General features: G+C 37.7%; 1 protein-coding gene across 1 annotated transcript in view; it reads right to left on the bottom strand.

Annotated features, from left to right (window-relative positions):
• Positions 1 to 2,784: 2,784 nt before the first annotated feature.
• Positions 2,785 to 19,736, bottom strand: part of PHEX (phosphate regulating endopeptidase X-linked) — a 147,705-nt gene continuing 130,753 nt past the window's right edge. Inside the window, exons 18-21 of the mRNA XM_075198312.1 lie at positions 14,694 to 14,759; positions 10,998 to 11,102; positions 9,740 to 9,816; positions 2,785 to 7,810 (exon numbers count right to left, since the gene is read on the bottom strand). Of these exons, the coding sequence (XP_075054413.1) occupies positions 7,708 to 7,810; positions 9,740 to 9,816; positions 10,998 to 11,102; positions 14,694 to 14,759 (351 nt within the window). The 3' untranslated portion in view covers positions 2,785 to 7,707. The remainder of the gene's footprint in view (positions 7,811 to 9,739; positions 9,817 to 10,997; positions 11,103 to 14,693; positions 14,760 to 19,736) is intronic.

Genomic DNA, 19,736 nt, shown 5'->3' with positions numbered 1-19,736 from the left:
TTTGCACTGCCATCTGTCTTTGTACCTGGTATTGAGGCAGATCCTCACATATTGCAATTATCAGTGTTGGTAGTTTTGCTAGTGTATTGTCACCTGTTGTCTATAGTTGGTATTGGAGCAGTTCCTCACAAGAACTAGTAGAAAATGTGCTTAGACAATGACTGCAAATTGTCAGTGTATGCAATCATTGGCTGACTAAACTAATTGTGCCATGAAGAATGAATCCATTTTGCATGCCATATGGGCAGAATCCAGGTCAGTGTTAGGCACAAATCTTTAAACTACCCTCCTCTGAGAAAGATCATGAGGACCTAAACCTCTAGGTTTCTCAGGACTGGAAGTAAGAAGAGATGATTGGCATGTATTTCTGTAGCAGATACAGTACCCTTGCTCTCTCTCCTCAGGCCCCCTCCTTTCCATTATATTAAATATTGCAAAGTGCCTCAAAGTATACAAAGACCTAAGATCTCCTGTATTTCATAATCCAGATCCCCTTCCACTAGAATAAGAGCATTAGAAAAGATTGCTTACCCTTCGAGTTTACAGCTAAAATTTAAAGCGGCGCTGGCTATTAAAGGCAAGCTTTAAATTTTAGCTGCAAAGTCGCCGATTTACGGCGAGTTGAAAAAAACGGACTTTCGTACATTTATCCCCTGGTCTCTACATTCGATGCCGGCAATGAACATGTTCCGGTGACTTGAATGTAGAAAATAGATGGAGTAATTAGTTTGTTTGTTCTGAGACTGAGTATTTCAGAGTCAAAGAAGCTAACAAAATTTGTTATGATATGTGAATAGCTATAACAAGGCTGTTAATCAGTGTGACAGGAATGAATGCATATTGTGCTGTCATTCTCTAAATAACTATAGGATTAGATGAAGAGCACATATCTGAAGGTAAATCGTGTGTAGTGTGCATTCATGAATCGCCTGAGCAATCAGACCTTCAGTTGTAGGTACAATCGTTGTATATAACAGATTGGACTGTGCTTTGTATGTGCTTACTACAGTAAAAAAAAGTAAATACTTGACATTCATGATATATAACAAAGGATATACTTATTATTCTGTAAAAGTGAATATGGGCATGCACTATGGTATTACAGTACAATTTGTATAATGTGGAGGTATACTCAATACACTAGTCATCATCCTCAACTTGATGTTTTAATCGATATTTAGAAAACAATTAAATAAATAAAGAGCATACGCCACTATGAAAATTGATCTAAGCACCAGCACTCATGGCCTAGTTAAGTTACCACTAATGCTGGGGAACGAACAGTGTGTATTTCCACTGTAAAAGTTGCAACCAGCACCAAACTGGGCTAGTCACACTATAACAGAATATATAAGAGTTTTGTGTGTCATAGTAGGACATAGTACTGGCCTGTTCAGCACAGGGCTGAATTTCCTAAGACAAAAAGCTAACCCACACTTTGTTCCCCCCTCATTAGCGGTAATCAGTGCAGACTATGAGCGCTGCTGGTTAGTTCACTTTAGTTGTTTATTGATTTATTTGTAACATTGCAATGGTACATGCTGATGATGATCACCATCAGTACAGGTCTTAGCTCCAGGGGTGGAGCACAGGCACCAGGTACACCACCTGACAAGTTTAACTGCGGAAAAATTAAGTAAGTAATGCACAGATTAATAATTGTTTATGCCTACGATTCTAGAAAACTATGCAGAATGAAAACAGATAACTGATATTCAACAATTTTGCAAGAGGTTGCATAGTTCTGGAATTATAAAGTTGTTTTATTCTTTATTGGTTGGGGGGTGCAACATTATTTGATTTAGATTTTAGCTACTGATTGTAATGTGGTAATTAATCCCAATGCCAATCCATTTCCTCAGCAAAGGCTTTTTAATACTGATCCTTGCTTCTCCTGGAGCAGGTAAGCTGCAAAGAGGGGGAGGGGTCATTTGGGTATAAACAATGGGGTGGGAGAGGTGGTATTACTTTCTTCTTGTTCTCCAGTTTTTTCTTCTTATCTCTTCTTGGTCTCTTGCTTATGTCCAGAAGTTATCACAAGTAAGCATTTATTATTATTATTATTATTATTATTATTATTATTATTATTATTATTATTATTATTTTATTAATAAAATTTATTCTAACAGCACCTGAAGTGCTTTTTAATTGCAAATAAACACAGTAATTAAACAAGACTGGGTATTAACAGATAGACAAAGAGGTAAGGGTGCTCTGCTTGCGGGCTTACAATCTATAGACAATAGGAGTTTTATACACAAGGAGGGGTCGAGTAGTTTTCTATTTATTGATTGTATAAATTGATAGCTAATATTTAAGTTTCTTCTGCTTATTGTGTGTAACATGTTAAATCAGCATATGTAGACAGGGATCCGTCTTACAATGCTGTCTTTTATATTGTTTTCTGACAAATATTTGTTCCTATATTATCAGGGTATCTGATTTCGTAAGAAGCAAACAGTGTATTTCTAGGCACTTAGTCCATCATAAAACAAAACTTAAAACACAAAAACACACAAATATGTCACATTTTATGAAGACAGCCATGACATGCCCTCACTGTAAGGAGTCGTTTAAGCCTTTAAGGGGATGGTTCTAACTTGATGTGATGTTTACACTTTTGCATATTGAGCCTCTTCGGATGTTATCGCCTCTGCACACCAGGATATACAGTACTTTTACTTTGCAGAGAGTAAGTACTGGGAGTAAGTTACCTTATTATATCTATATATGAATCATTTGTGCATCGTAATATAGATTTGTGACAACTTGACAGAAGAAGCATGAGGTTTTAACATATTTATTGTTTAATGTTTATGGAGCTTATTCTGATACCTTTGGTTAAATCTTTACAATTTTAAAAGAAATGATCACTGAATGAAGTTACCTATAACAAAAAGAACAATGACAACTTAAAATTGTGCAAGTACAGTAAAATATAATTTATGGTAGATGGTTTCAACCTGTGACAGATTACATTTGAGAGTCAGCTTTGAGATCCATGATACAATTTTGAATCAGTATTTCCTGTTTAGCTAATGTAATGATAGCTACAGGTTAAGACAGGGTTTCCCAAACCCAGTCCTCAGGGCTCCCCAACAGTGCAGGTTTTCTGGATCACATGTGACATAATTAGGACCACCTGTGGATCTGTTACAATGTGTCAGTCAGTAATGAATACACCTGTGCTCCAGCAAGGAGATATGGAAAACCTGCACTGTTAGGGAGCCCTGAGGACTGGGTTTGGGAAACCCTGGTTTAAGCATATAATTTTATTAAATTATAACTGCTAGGAAATTAGGTACCTATATAAGCTAAGATAAAAAAAATACCCTTAATCATTTGTTTTTCGGTAGGTAGAAAACATTACAATCAGAAAAAAAAGGCTCATACGGACCCACCCTATTCAGCATGTGGACACATTCTTTGGGTTATGACCCTTAGGAAAAGGGTCTATAGTCTATCACACAACAACTCAATTGTAACAGTATGCTAATATTGCATTAATTACAGCAAATAAACATTTTCTTTTTCATTTTCATCTACTTGCCTTGTTATAAAGGAAAACTATGTATCTTTGATCTATGTAAATGTATTGGAATATTTCAATTTATCTTTATTTGTTTGTGAAATGGTTTTAGTCACTGTCTAAACATCTGAATGGACTGATGTATAAACAGTAACATCCAGAGGTTATAATAAGCAGTTAAAGCAAAATACCAAAGAGATGGAGCATAATAAAACAATAAACATTAAAACATGTTCAATCTTGTATCTTGAGTGTAGATTCCCTAAAACATATCCACAAGTGAGCCTGACACTGGAACATTCTATCTGCCTCTTAGTGCTCTCTTGAAGTATACAAATTACCCAAATCATAGCACCAATTTCCAGTAGTTTTTCACATCGTCTACATGCAAACGCCACATTTGTTGGATTTGAATAAGATGTTTCTTTTATCGTTATAGTTTTAACTATTTTACAATGTTTCAATGCCAAAATACAAAAATATACCCTTCAAAAAATACTGATTACCTTAGATCAGTACTGTGATAAGAATGTGCTGTTTAACCATTTCATGGCCAGTGAGGTTTATTCCATGGCCACTGCACATTTTACTTTTGTAATCAGTGAGTTAAACAAAAAAATAAATAATTTTATTTGTTTTGTGAAGCCTAATAAATGTCAGATTGTTTGGGGTTTTTTTTTCAGAATGGGTAAGGCTTTCATTTTGCAGCCTAAACAAATAGATATATTTTTATTTGATGTGCGTTATGCAGGTTACATCTGTTGTCATAGTTACTTTAACACAATTAGTGCAATCCTAAAAAAGTTACCCCAGAATTAATTGTCTAATTCTCCCAACAATATGGATACCAAATGTGTTTATGTCATGTGAGGTATAATTGAGTTATAGGGCCTACAAACAATGCTTTTATTTTTTAAGTGTTTAAAACTTTTTTTTTTACTTTTCAAACTTTTGCTCTTTTTTTTACCACGGGAGCTTGTCTCAGGTCTCTTTTATTGCCAGATTCAGCGTAGACTGTATCTGGTAGATAATGACATGTCAGACACTGTTAAATCCATGATACCCTGGATCTATCAGTGCTAACAGGCACGGGAGACAGATCTCCCTTACAGCTCTCCTAACCGAGGGATAAATTACTGATGACATTACTAATGTGACATCACAGGACTTCTTTTCATCAATGAGGGAGCCTACACTTCCCCATTAAACTGTACATTGCATTTACTTGTTGAAGAAGACAGAAGGAAGACAAAGAGTTGAAGCAATATATTTCATAAACATTTTAGGAGGATATGTACAAAACGAATAGCTTAATATGTCTGAAGGTGAAAAATCTCTATAAGCCAATATCACACTGTATATGAAAGTTAATGTCACACAGTATATTAACATTATATTTTGTTATCCAGTGACGTGCCTACATTGGCAGTCATTGGATAAACTGGAAAATTATGAACTAGAAAGACTCTTACTTTTCCACATCCTGCAATGTATGTAAATTTGCACTATTTTGTTTAGCGAATCTTTCTTAAATTTAATCAATAATTGTATTCATTTTAGCTCCATGAAAATCTGTTAATACAAATTTGCATATAAATATTTGTGGTATATCAATTAAATAATTGAATCTGTGAGAACACAAGTGACAGAAGTGCATGAAACAGATTGTAAGGTTCTGCCATTATATGAAACCAAGACCTCTAGGCTTCAATACCTGTTTTGTAGCCTCTCGGCTATCGAAGCAGGCGCTGGGGCACAGCTTCTCCTCTACAGCCCAGCTGTAACAACTTCCCAGCAATCTCCAGCTGTACTTGTGAAGGTCAACATGCCAGGGGACATCCAAATAGCAAAGGGTCAGTCTTAAGGGAAAGGTAGCTGTTATAGGGGTCTATTTATTGTGCAATTTTTTTCCTTAAAATCCCCCAAAAAATTATAACCACATTTTTAAGTATCACATTGATTTATAACTAGGGGATCTATGATATCTGCTGTGGACTTACTGTTATCGTAAGCAATAGTAATCCCCATAGGTTTCTATGGGGACTACTATTTTTCATGATTGCGGTAGAGGGATCTTCGGACCACTCATTGCATCTTCCTGCTCTCCCCACCGGTTATTATCGCAAAAGTGGCCACTTGCGATAGTGACCATAGAGGAGTTAAGAGATAGGTAAAGTGTAGTGTTTGTCGGGACAGCAGTTTATCTGGACTGCAGTTCTGACTTTTAATAATTGGCCACATTCTTTCATTCCTTATCACTGTGATAAGGAATGAAAATAATTGTGCCAAAAAACGGTTACAAGAACAAGAACCCGGTTCTCCAGTAGTGGTTTGGTGCAACACCCATACATGGTTATTCCTGACTCAGTATTGTTAGATATCCTTTCTTGTGTCTTAGTCGTGTAAATCTTTTCATTTGACTCAGACAATGCTCATTTTGCTTGATTACTTCCCTTTCCCTGGTTACTGTATCTGTCTTGCTTTGTCCCTGAATCATAATGTCTCTCTGCATAATCTCCGAAATGAACCATCTTGACCATTAGGTCCAGCCCTGGGATTTAATTCTCTCTTAGTTACTGAACATTATACACTAATCTAATTTAGCAACATAATAAATTCATTACAATGAAAGCCAATCATAACTTAAAACACATTAGATTATTACAAGCCAGTAACATATAAAAATAATTAATTGTGTGCATTTATTGTAATAATGTATTTCCCATTCTCCATGTACTATATGCATATTTCTCCTGACCTAAATGTACTTTGTGCAACTTTTTATGAAATAATGCTAAAAAGAAAAATTCTCTACAGCACTAATTTATACTAGTCCAGAAAAATATCATTATTGCATGTATTTTATACAATGTGGGCCTGATTCATTAAGGCACACAAAATGAATGCAAATTTCTTTTAAAAAAATCCCTTGTGTAAATATGTAAGTTCATGTTGAACTAGGAGCGGACCTGAAGATACGTCTGTTGTTCAGTACAGGTCTAGGTGCGCTCTGCTCTGACGGACAATACACCACAGAATACATACAATACACATGTAGAATATAAAGTCCGAAAATAATGCACAGGAAAAAAAAATAAGGTCACCAGTTACTAGTATAGGGCCTGATTTATTAAGGAAAGTTAAGTAAAAAATTGAGTGCGTAGTCTCCTGGACAAAACCATGTTACAATGCAAGGGGTGCAAATTAGTTTTATATTTTGCCCATAAGTTAAATACTTATTATAAATACATGTTTTTTCATGTATTTATTAGCTTTTACATTCCTTAATGAATCAGGCCCTGTGTCTTTGTATGTTTGACACGTATTTTTTTTTTTTGTTACTAAAAAATTAAGAGCTTGTATGTACAAACAGGCACTCAACATGTATTCTTAAATCCTGTTAATGTCCTTTAAAATCCAAGAAATAATGTAAGACAAAGGACCTGTACACACAATCCCCGACAGGTGTTTGGTTAATGTCAATTTGTATTCTGCCTGCAATTAACTTGTGTAGAGGGTCTTATATTGATTTCTACTTTTTTAAAATATAAAAATGTTTAAAACAAATTAAAAAGTGCTGTTCCATCTCACTTTCAATTTGTCCTGTTGCTTTCCCAGGTGTTCTAAATACACCACAATACAAAATAGATGATGCATTTGCATCATAAAATGTTGAAGTTATATCTAATTGTTGTTTTCAACTTCAATGTGTTTTGTTAAAGCCAATTCTCATTTTTCTGATCTGTAGGAATACACACCCATGTTATATTAGTCGGCAGTTAAAGCTGATCACTTAACTGTTTTTCGTCCTTTTAAATGTAGTTCACTATTTTGCCACAATCTTCAAGGACAACATACATGTTTGTACTTTATGTGAATTTTTGTAATGATGAACTTTGCTCTGTACTTATCTAGCTCTAAATTCTGTTTTGTAAAATTGGACACTCCATTTTATTGCAAATTGTTAGTGTGTAAATAAATTTCCATAGTTAACAGCATGTAAAATGTGCCTACAATCAATCCTAAAGCAGGATGAACTTTTAATCCCTATGGCAATATTTCCAGATAGAAGTTCAACTGGATTATCCTCTTTGGTTCTGACAAATGAAATTACATAATATAGTTTATACAGCAGCTCAAATAGCAGTCCTTCTGTTGCATAAAGTGAGTCTTCACTTCTACCAAACTCGACATGAATTATTTCCACGATTCATTAATGTATTTTCTGGACAATTGAAGGCTTTACGAAATTCTTCAAAATTACTCATTGCACCAATTACCCTGTAAAAAAAAATATATGTGTATATTTATAATTACATGTATTGTTTTCTCTAGATTTTCGAAAATATATACATTTCTATATTACATTTAATTGTTGCTCCAAGATGCAAATTTTGGGCTGACAGTACCATTAGGTGAATTAGGTAGTTCACTATAGTGCCAATGATTAGGGAGCACCTAAAACACAGGATGAGTGACATAATGTCACTCACCCTATGGTTGCTATGACACTGCAGTGCTACCACATGTAGTGTCAGCTGCTGACATGAAGGAGAAGCAGCTTCTTGTTGTTAAGCTGCTGGCCGCTGCTCGTCATGTTAGTGTTGCACTGGAAGTGTTGCTATTTTGTCACCGCCAAGCACCACACGTCCAATCCCAAGAAGGGAGGATGCCATCCCAACCTCCTGCCTGCTATGGTAAGCAGCAGAGATGACAGTGGGCGCCATTTCCGACTGTAAAGGAGACAACACCTAGGAAGCTTGTGCCAGCCTTGTACAAGTGCTACACTATTCAAATTTGTAACAATACTTTAAGCATACCCCTGGTGATTTAATATCCTCATTGTGTGAATTAAAGTTCAGTTTGAAAAGCTTGTGAAGAGCATGCCATGGTATTTATATAACAGAGTATAGTTGAGAGTATGGACATCCACTCACTTTTCCTCCCTAATATTTTCTTTTAAAAAATATAAATGTTCTGTAATATTTATATTATAACACATTTTGAAGGAATTCATGTTCAATTATAACAGGTTGTACAAAAGATTGTGGATATTACTTTTTAATGAGATATCAGTTTCCTAAAGTAAGACACCCTAAGGAAGGATACACAGCATCCAAAAATAACCACAATACCAAGTGGAAATATTAAAAACAACATAAAACAAACTGGGAGATGCTGCAGATGAATTATTTTATATGGTTTGACACTAAACCCTTGCACTCTGACTAATAAATACACAGTATTCTGCATAGTTTTTATTCCATGCAACAAGGCTAACATTTGAATGGAGCAAATACAGAGAAAAATCTTTGGGTACTTCTTGGTAAGTTAGCTCTCAGTTTAAAAACACATAGGTATGACCCAAAAATAGTAACTTTCACTGACTAGAGTTAGGACCACCCTACTAGCGGAAGCACCGTGACATGGTGGGTGGCTTATCATGCATTTGCAGATGTCTGTAACTAAGAATTCTGTAGTTTATGTAAAAATAGAAATAGTAGCTTTGTTACTGGGTAACAGTGGTGTGCTGGGGGATTTTTCTCTGTATTGTCTCCTTTCAGGATATCCCCACTCTTACAAGCACCTGCTGTTAACCTACAAATTGATTGAGCAACTTTCCTTTCTGTTATGTTTGACATTTGAATGGGTATATTCATTGATGAAACTTTTGCAAACACAGCTCATATTAAAAGGAAGAAAAGTTAGTGAAATTAAATTAACTTAAAATTCAGTGTTCAGTTAATGGTGGCTTTTAATTCTCTGTGCTTTTCTTTACTGTACCTGTTGGGGGTTTATCTTGATGTGGTGCACTTAAGGAGATGCTTCTGCACAGTTAATACTCCATTATGGCTGATATCATTTTAGCATAACAATAGCAATACTATAGTACTGTGTAGCGTTTCTGAGCAATTTTATCAATATATATTTGGCATTAAAAAAATGTGTGAAACAATTTAATACAAAATCATTTATGTTTAAAAAAAAACCAATGTAATTATTTTTCAGAACTACATTGACAAATTGAAGCATTTAAAATATATTTATGGGTGTCTGAAATATGAAGATGATATAATGCTCTGCACTTTCACAGAGGAATTCTGCCATCCAAACTCTGTCAGTATTGGAACCACTTACCATGGATCACTTATCAAAGTGCAAATATAGTCCACATTTTTGTGTACAGTATCCAAGTAAACGAACTCTTACCGGAACTGCGGTGGGCTATGTGCTCCATTTATGATCTGCTCTCTTGCAGCTTCTGGACGGAAGGTGTTGCACCTCACCTAAGAAATAAAGAAATTATAATTTTTATAAAATTAGCACTAAAACTCATTTATTTCTAGACCTACAATCTGGTCTAAAAATATCATAGCAAAGATCACTATCATCCATCATCATCATCATTTATTTATATAGCGCCACTAATTCCGCAGCACCGTAGAGAGAACTCATTCACGTCAGTCCCTGCTCCACTGGAGCTTACAATCTAAATTCCCTAACACACATACACACACATAGACTAGGGTCAATTTATTAGCAGCCAATTAAGCTACCAGCATGTTTTTGGAGTCTGGGAGGAAACCGGAGCACCTGGAGGAAACCCACGCAAACATGGGGAGAACATACAAACTCCTCACAGATAAGGCCACCAGGGGCGCACCGAGGATTGTCGGGGGGGGGGGGGTTTCTCCCCGCCGACCCAAAAAAAAAAAAAACCCGATGCGCAGCAGCTCCGTTTTGCCAACGCTGTTCTATACAGCAGCCGCGGCGCTGTCTAATAAGCATCTGCGGCGGTGCTGTATACGATAAAGGACTGCTGCGGACACTTCTTTGACAGCGCCGCGGCTGCTGTATAGGACAGTGGCCACTTAGTTAGCGCAGGGGGGTTTCTAGAGACTCAGAAACCCCCCCTGCGTGCGCCACTGGCCATGATCGGGAATTGAACTCATGACCCCAGTGCTGTAGGGCAGAAGTGCTAACCACTTAGCCACCTTGCTGCCCATAACTAAGCATTTTCGATGCACCAATATCTTGATTTAGAGAAGTCGTAAAACACATTGAAAATAGATCATGAGTTTCAACCTCTTACATTACAAGAGTTATTGTACCAGATTAATATATAGTTAATAGCAAAAACATTTAGATGAGAGAACAATAAATGTGGATCAGCAACATAGTGGGCGATGCCTAGGTTAATACTGTTTAATTGGTAAGACAGATCTTTGTTAATTTTTTTAATATAATTTTTATTTTGTTAATTGCCTGTGCAAACCTGCTATTTCTTTTAGAAGCATATAGTTCAGGATATTTAGCAATGTGTCGGGGGAAATATATAATCACCAATTTAGGAAGAATTCAAATTGGGCGCAGTGAAAATGCACCCAAATGGAAAAATGAGATGGAATACACAGCAGATTTAATAGATGTTTCATGGCACAGTAAATGGTTACAAGATGTGACTTACATGGGCATAGCTTAAGAAAAAGAGTTGATTATTGGTAAGATCCATGCCAGGAAGAAGCGCTTCTTCTTTCCCATTTCTGTTTTCCTGAATCCATTTTCTGTATGCCTGACAAAGAGAAAAACAGCTGTATTTATCAATTTAAGCAAATTGATGATATGTTATACAGGTATAGCATGGCGTAAATCATGTGAGTGAGTGGGCGGATCCAATACAACTGGAGACAGCACATTTTATCAAGCCAGTTTTAAGAGAGCAGACTAGTCAACTGGCAGTTACAAAGGCACAATCCTTCGTTATGACTCAAGCCATGGTCTTCCGTCCCTTGTTTTGATGTCAGCAGCTTGAAGTTGCATTCAGTGTTGTAACTACCATGGGTGCATTGGATGGGGCCACTATATGGAGGTTTGGGGACCCAGGCAATGCTGTCCCCCTTTTCTGAGCTCCAGGCCATGCATGCTCAGAAGAGGCCTCTCTGTGCTCTCTTCAGAGCTGAGCTGGGGCCCCTAAGCTGTTAAAGAATCATTCCCGGGCCCCTTCCTAAGCTTTGCTATGGGGCTCGGCAATGCATGGTTTCTTTATGAAACTGCTATAACTTTACTACATGAAATTAAAGGTGTTTGATTAGCTTAAACCACCTGTGATTTCAATGGATGGAAGTACTGAACTTTCATTGTATAAATTCAGGCCACACCCAGGGGGGGTTTCTAGTCCCCAGAAAATACTGTCCTGCCTGGGGTGCCGTTTGCTAACAGTGACTGGCCCCTCTACCTGGACCAGCCACAACTGCTTGTAGCTGCAATCATTTCCCAGTACCCTCCCCTGCTGTGTGAACACAGCTCTCTGCCCAGCAGTCTAGCCCTGCCCCTTCCTCCCAATCCTCCCACAGGCTGGCATGGGTGTGATGTAGGAGACAGAAGAAGGTAAGAGTGTGTGACTGAGTGTGTGACAGTTTACATGTCTGTGTGTTTTACCCTGTGTGTGTTTGTGCATGTGTGAGTCTGTGTATGTGACAGTTTACATGTCTGTGTTTGATTCTGTTTGTGTTTGTGTGAGGCTGTGCTTGTCTGTGTGTGACAGTTTACATGTCTGTGTGTTTGATCAAGTGTGTGTTTGTGTGAGTCTGTGCTTGTCTGTGTATGTGACGTGACAGTTTACATGTCTGTGTGTTTGACCCTATGTGTGTTTGCAAGTGTGACCCTATCGTGCCTAAATTGGGACAAATAGGAGATATGCATTTGTGATATAGTCTGACTATTCTAGTTAGATAATTACCAGTTGAAACAATCCACAAAACTCTGTGAATTGCTAATCAGCTTGTGCCAAAAACCTGTTTCATCATTTCATAATTTTCCACGAGGCAGCAAACACTGAATATCATTAACGTTAGCATACAAAACAGTATATCACCTAAAAGCACAATATAGACCACCTATGAGTGATTTTAATGTCTGTGCAGTATAACATTTTTCCATGTCTGAAGAATTCAGCTTGTGTGATACAGCAATGATAAACAGACAAGCATCTTATATAGGATTTTACTTAAGAATACTCAGTAAGCAGAGTTTGGTACTATGGGAAAAGATACAGCATATGACGTTTATGTTAAAGAGAAATGTTGTAAAGTGTACAGGAGCGCTCTGGGATGTGTTGAGTTTCAAGAATGATTCTTTGTATGCTGCATCTAGACTGTTAAGCATAGAAGCATTTAGTTGTATGTATCACCAGAATAATCTACAATAATCTCTTAGTACAAAGCATCACGTATGATGTTTGGCCACATTCATTATGACTGCACAGTGTCACTTTGATTATCATTTATTGCAATTATAACTGTTTTTTTGTTAAGTTCTTAGTGTCATGTATTTAGCTGCACACTAGACATAGCAATGCATACGCATTTTGATGGACCAATGAAATGTTGTGCCTTACTAATTGTGTAAAATTATAGCAACAGCCCTACACATGCTGGTCACGCCACTGGTGGCGTGAAAACCCCCCTCCTCAAATTCTGCATTTGCCCCTGAAATTGTGGGTCTTTCTTGCCACAGGCTCTCCGCACTAAGAGGGATGTCTTGTTCCTGTAATGTGAAGAGACCACTAGTCACCAAAAAGAATAAAAGAAACATAGGAAAGTGTGTATTGGTGGGGGAATTACTTCTGTGGATTTTTGGGTATATCCACAGATCACTAATAGAGATTGATGCTGGGTACTGGCTAGGTATAGTTCGCTTTATACTGTGATGGGCATGATAACAATAAACTGGACACGTGGCTGTATATGATGGCCATTAGATTATTGTTGGCATGAAACCGAAATGATGGGTATTAGGCTGTGTATGGTAGCTTAGCCTATAATGGACATGAGGGTGATAAGCTGGGCATATGGCTGTACATCTTAGACTGTTCCAGCCTCTTGTGCACAAGCTCTATTCTCAAAAGGAAAAAGTGGGGGCCTCTTCTGAGCATGACAATAAAACCCCAACTTGGGCTTGAAGTGACATTTTACCACTATGTCCATTTCCAGCCAGACTCACAATTCTACAAAAGTAGACACAGAGGGTCTGAGTCATTAAGGAGAGTAAAGCATAAAAAAGGAGTAACTTTACACCTGGGCAAAACCATGTTGGATTAGAGGGGGAGGTAAATGTAAAATGTGGGGTTAGATTTATAATTGGGGTAGGGCATGTCCCTTATCAACTTTAAATTTCAGTGTAAAAATAAAGCTATTACGTATTTGTGTGCTAGATGAAAAAACAGCCAGTATTTAACTTATGTGCAAAATAATAAACTAATTTGCACCCCTTGTATTGTAATATGGTTTGTCCCGGAGAACATTTAAACCTTTTTATGCCTTACTTTCCTTAGTGACTCAGGCCCAGACTGTTTTGCAGAGACTGTTTCAAAAACTGAAATATGGCTTGTGTGTACACTTGATGAATGCTGTATGTAGACAACCAGGTGCAATTTTTGAATAAGGTAAAGCTCTGTGCACGTGTTTTGCACTTTTGTAAATGGCTTTTTACTGGATTTATTTCTCATTATCTAAAACCGGCTCCGATTAAGTCACTTTTGTCTCAAACTGGCTGCGTCTGTATATGTGATTTGATGCCATATATTGTGAAACATAGTATAAATGAGACACTCTTCCATTATTTATCCTGATTACATCTGCCACATATGCTGGTAAAGTCTATGTGGGCCTTTCATTCACTTTTATTTTTTACATTTTAGTTTTGTCAATAAAATTGGTACTTTTCTTTGAAATGTATTAATGGCTCTTAGCAAATAGGTTTGCCTTAAAGCTAACAGAGGTAATTGAGTTTTCAGACCCATTGTCAATTTAGCCATAATTCTTTCATCCTAGTATTAAGTTGTAGGGACTTCCCCAATCCCTTGAATCAAATATTTGGTTATATTGGAAAATCATTGATGGTTTGCTTATGTATATATAGTGTTGTAAAAATGGTATGCTATCATTATACATCAACAAAGCACATACAAAATAAATCAGTTCTGATTAATGACACAGTCAAATGAGAGAAGCTGTGCTTAATGCTAGTGTATTGTACAATGGCAATTAATTACGTATTTGTAATTCTATTAGCAAATGATATCTATATAATATGTAAACATGACACAGAGAAATAATCCACTCATTTTAATGGATCTTTTATTAAATCAATATGAACCTCATACCCGAAAGGATTCTCTTATTCCTCCATTATCCGCAATGTTTTCTGCCAAAGTCTTTGTTCCTTTTACCTAAAATAGAATTAATGCATACATTTTACACACACTGAATAGTATAAAGTAGATGTTTTAGCCAGTACTAAATTGTACTGTGTATATTAAAGGAAATGTATACAGCACAGAGGATTTGTAAGGTCTTATACTCTACACAAGATACGGCTAAGCACAATAGTCTTAGCACCAGATATTGCTATGAATATTAGACTTGACAGCACCAGATATGGCTACAGAAGTTGGCAGCCGATATAGCTCTGCCTATTAGATTTGGCAACATATATTTCTATGCATTTTAGATTGGGAACCAGATATGGCTGCAGATCCCAGCAATGGATTAAGGGTTCAGGCTGCCCTTGGCTAATACACTCGTAGCGTCCCCTCGCCTTCCATGTCAGGCTAATACGCGGTAGGTAAAAATGTATCCTTAATTTAAAACTAAGTTCCCACCCCCTTCCCCCTCCCACACACGTTCATTTTCCTATGTTTTCAAAACTTAGCTCCACTTAGTTTTTTTAAAAAGGATCATAGCAATCTTTGTCACTTATTTCATTTTCATTAAATTCAGAACTGTATAACAGAATGGAGCCATGAACGAGTGCTATTGAGGGTAAAGGGGGAAAGGGTCTTGTGCCTGTCGCCATCCTTGTCTCTAATACTCACTTAACCACATGCTCCCGCCCAAGATGACTCATTGTCTTCAGCCTCTATTATGGGAATACATTAAAATTAAAGCCTTAATACATTTTTCTTTCATGTTTTCTTATTACTTTGAAGAGCAAATATTCTCTTTTATTTTAAAATGAATTTCAGTTCATACCTCTCCCTCTCATAATTTTGCACTTTCAAAAACTTTGCAGCCCTCCCAAAAGCCATGCACCCTTGGCTGCAGCCTAGTTAGCCTACTGGATAATCAGACCCTGCAAATATGTCTCTGCCTATTAGACTTGGCACCAGACATGCTGTATAAGTTAGACTTAGCACAACAAATGACTCTCTATATTAGTCTGAGCACCTGATATAGCTATGCATATTAGACTTGGCACAAATCATGGTGGCTTAGTGGTTAGCACTTCTGCCTCACAGCGCTGGGGTCACGAGTTCGATTCCTGACCATGACCTTATCTGTGTGGAGTGTATATTCTCCCTGTGTTTGCGTGGGTTTCCACCGGGTGCTCCAATTTCCTCCCACACTCCAAAAATATACTAGTAGGTTAATTGACTGCTATCAAATTGAGCCTAGTTTGTGTGTGTGTGTGTGTGTGTGTGTTATGGAATTTAGACTGTAAGCGCTAATGGGACAGGAACTGATGTGAGTGACAAATATCCTCTGTAGAGCACTGTGGAATTAGGATCCCTATATGAATAATGACTCTGTAAATTATACTTGGAACCAGCTATTGCTCTTCATATTAGACTAAGTACCAGATTTGGCTCTGTAAATTAGTCATAAATTCCTCATATACCCCAGATACGGCTCTTCATATTAGCTTTGGTTCTAGATTTTGCTCTGCATATTATACTTGCTGTCATACTGTCACACCGGGGGGCTCATGATCTCACACTTTTTCCATTCACCCAGCCTCTTGGACAAAGGACCAAGATAACCTGTTCATCTCAGGAGAGCCCTCTCTTCCTTTTCTGATGAAGTACCGGGATGGAAACATTTTGTGCCTCAAGTGCCCAAAACATTTTTAAAAATCACAAAAAATTCAGGCCCTCCCCAACCCCAGAACCATTAAGTCCTTCAGAATCCCTTTTCACCACAAGGCTTGGAGTGTCCTTTGGAGGGATCCGCCAAAGCTTCACCCAGGGTCCAGAATCTTCTGACCTTCCCATTGGACAGAGGACATTGGAGATTCAGGAGGTGGGATTCCAGGGCCACACCATTTCCCCTAGTATCCACAGCTCATAAGGGCCTCCCACTTTAGATCCGTGAAAATAAAAAGTACAGGTGACATACAATAAGGTGAATAATAAATAAATTAGTACCAAATGGTTACAGCCTAAGCTTCATGGTTGAGCTATTATAAAAATTATCCAGTACAGCCATAAGGCTGGGGTAAAGGAGGCGATGTGCATCAAAAAAAGTGGGAAAATGGGCACAGTGCCCTACCCTTTCATTTGAAGTTCTCTGCTGGTTTCCGGGATTTTCTGGCACTCCATTGGCATATAGATCCCGGGGTCAGGGAATACACTTGATCTGGGCCAAAAGGCCAAGAAGTGAAACTTAGCAGTCACATTAATTATTAGAGTGAACAGGCATGAACCTTTGACTTAGGAATGAGTTACTAATGTTAAGTTTGGAGAGATTGTCTTATAGAAAAAGGAGATGAGACCGAAAGATAAAATGTAACAATATGAAAAGTGCTAATGGAAATAAACTGTTCCTTTGTTGGAAAATCATGACATCTGACAACCATATCTATAAGGCACTGATTCCAGGATTTAATTTTCGAATAGTCCATATCTTAGGCGTTAATAGTGATATTATGGGCCTAAATCATCAAGTCAAGCAGATCGAACATAATGTGTGTTTTTTTTTTAAAGACACGTCAAACAGAAGACGTCACAGACAGCTTCTTGCTTGAATGAAATGGTGCTTTATTGTTCACATCACAATAATACATCAAACTTTCGTCAGGATGACTCCAGGAAAATAACTCTGGCTAGTCCCAGTTTCCCTCTCTGGTCACCGGCCACTAGAAGGCATCAGTCGCCATACACAGGTGCACAATACAGTCTTTTATCCTCCACCCAAACACTGCAAACCAATCACAGACAACAATTCAATTACACACAAGACGTTTTTTCTCTGTAAACATTTTCTCTAAGCATTCACACTCTTCCCTGGCCACATAATCTGACCCAGGGAACACCAGGGGGTAAATGTATCAAAGTGCGATTTTGCAACTCCAGCGATTTTCTCGGGAGAGTTGAAACTTGCCGATGTATGAAGCTGAGATTTCATGCAAAATCGCCAGAGTTGTGCTTCTGTCAAAATCGCTATTTGCAAAATCGCCAGAGATCAAACTCCCGACTGTTTGCCACTGCAGCTATACAGCTCTCAAATGTATGAAGCTGCGAGTTAGCAGAGTCAGGAGAGTTTGCTTCAAAACACGCCAGATACAACAGGCTGCTTGATAGCAGCGTGTTGTATAAACACATCACTGTTACACTGCCCTGGCAGTGTTAAAACTGTAAAGAATTTGCAGCGATTTAAACACGCTGGGAAACTCGCACTTTGATACATTTACCCCCAGGTCTGTGCAGAGAGCATGAGATTTTACAGCTTTATCTCCAATCTGCAAACTCCCATGCAGGTTTTCCAAATTTTCTTGCTGGGAATGAATTACAGACATACCTGTTTGTAACTTTCTTTTGAACATATTTTATTCTTTATCTTGCCCATCTTGGCTGAAGTAAAGAAAATTTGTACTGGCATCAATTACTCTTTGTTCTATTGCAGCCTTTAAACATAAAACTTGATCTTTACATATATTAAGCCCTTTCCACAGGCAATTAGCAAAACAAACAGATGCTTTAGCATCCCACACAGGAAAACAGCAACTTCTGTGCATAGGATTTTTTCTATGGACCACACCCAAGTCTCAGATCAGTGAATAACCAAGGTGTGGCACTACAAGAACCAGCAATATTTAAACCTTTTGCTTTTTTTGCAAAACAAAAGAGTATTATTGCTCCCGATTATTGTCTCGCCACGGAAAAAAAATATTTAGGTTTTTCTGCAATACAGCAATCTCTCCACTACAAATGGCAGCTTTTAAACAGTCTGGCGTGTGATTCCTTAAGTTTCACTCACCAACATTGCATTTGGTTGGCTGGGTGGACAGCTGTGCTTTGGCTGTCCTTAGTGATCCCACGATAACACCACTTGTGACACAATCACCCTTCTGGTGATGCACACATAGCATACATCAGTCACAAACAGCTTCTTGCATGAAATAAATGGTGCTTTCTTGTTCACATCACAATAATACACCAAACTTTCATCAGGATGACACCAGGAAAATAACTCTGGCTAGTCCCAGTTTCCCTCTCTGGTCACCAGCCACTAGCTGGTATTGGTTGCCATGCATAGGAGCACAGTTCAGTCTTTTATCCTCCAACCACAGACAACAAATCAATAACACCCAAATGGTGCACCTGTGTGTTTGTGTGCTAAGGGAAAGACTGTCTGAGAATTAACCCTGTCTGCTGCCTGTACCTGCAGACTATTGGGATCTCTCCTGTCCCTATGCAGCAGGTGTGGCAAAACAGGGTGCTTTGTTACACGTCTTTCACCTGAATGCCTCTGAACCTAGGTGCACTGCTGTACATGCGTGCTATCCGGTCTGCAGCCTTTACCTTTATACTGTCAGCCTAATAGCAGATTCCTCTCTTAGAGGCCTGTGACAAAGTACTCCCTTTCTCATAGAACACTCTGCATATATGGCATTTGCTGTACTTAGAAAGACACAGTACACGGCAGGATACGAACAATTCAAATATACAATGTAAATTTAAAGTAGAATGTACAGGAAAAAAAGTATTCCGTTATTGTCATCTGTAATATAATATAGTCATTAATGAAAAAATATTTTAAATAATGTGTTGTTTTCTTAATTCCTTTTTCCTCAAACAACCAGTCGGTACAAGCCACACTAATTACATAAATGCAACTGACTGATTGACAAACCAATGTATAAATTTATAGTTAATTTTCTTAATCATCATCATCAACATTTATTTATAGCACCAGAAAATTCCATAGCCCTTTACAATTGGGGACAAACACAGTGATAAAACAATACTGGGTAATACAGACAAAGAGATAAGAAAGCCCTGCTCGCAAGCCTACCATGTTAATTTAAAAATAAGGGAATTTACATTGAGTCTTGATCCTAAAATGAAGACAGTTTCTTCTATGTGGCTTTATAAAGTTGTTATGGATCACTTGCACTTTGCCTCCTGACAAAATGATTGTTTTGTTTT

The sequence above is a fragment of the Mixophyes fleayi genome, chromosome 2 (genome assembly GCF_038048845.1).
Source record: "Mixophyes fleayi isolate aMixFle1 chromosome 2, aMixFle1.hap1, whole genome shotgun sequence".
Lineage (NCBI taxonomy): Eukaryota > Metazoa > Chordata > Amphibia > Anura > Limnodynastidae > Mixophyes > Mixophyes fleayi.
Note: the sequence above shows the minus strand (reverse complement) of the source record. Positions and strands in the feature narration are given on the sequence as shown.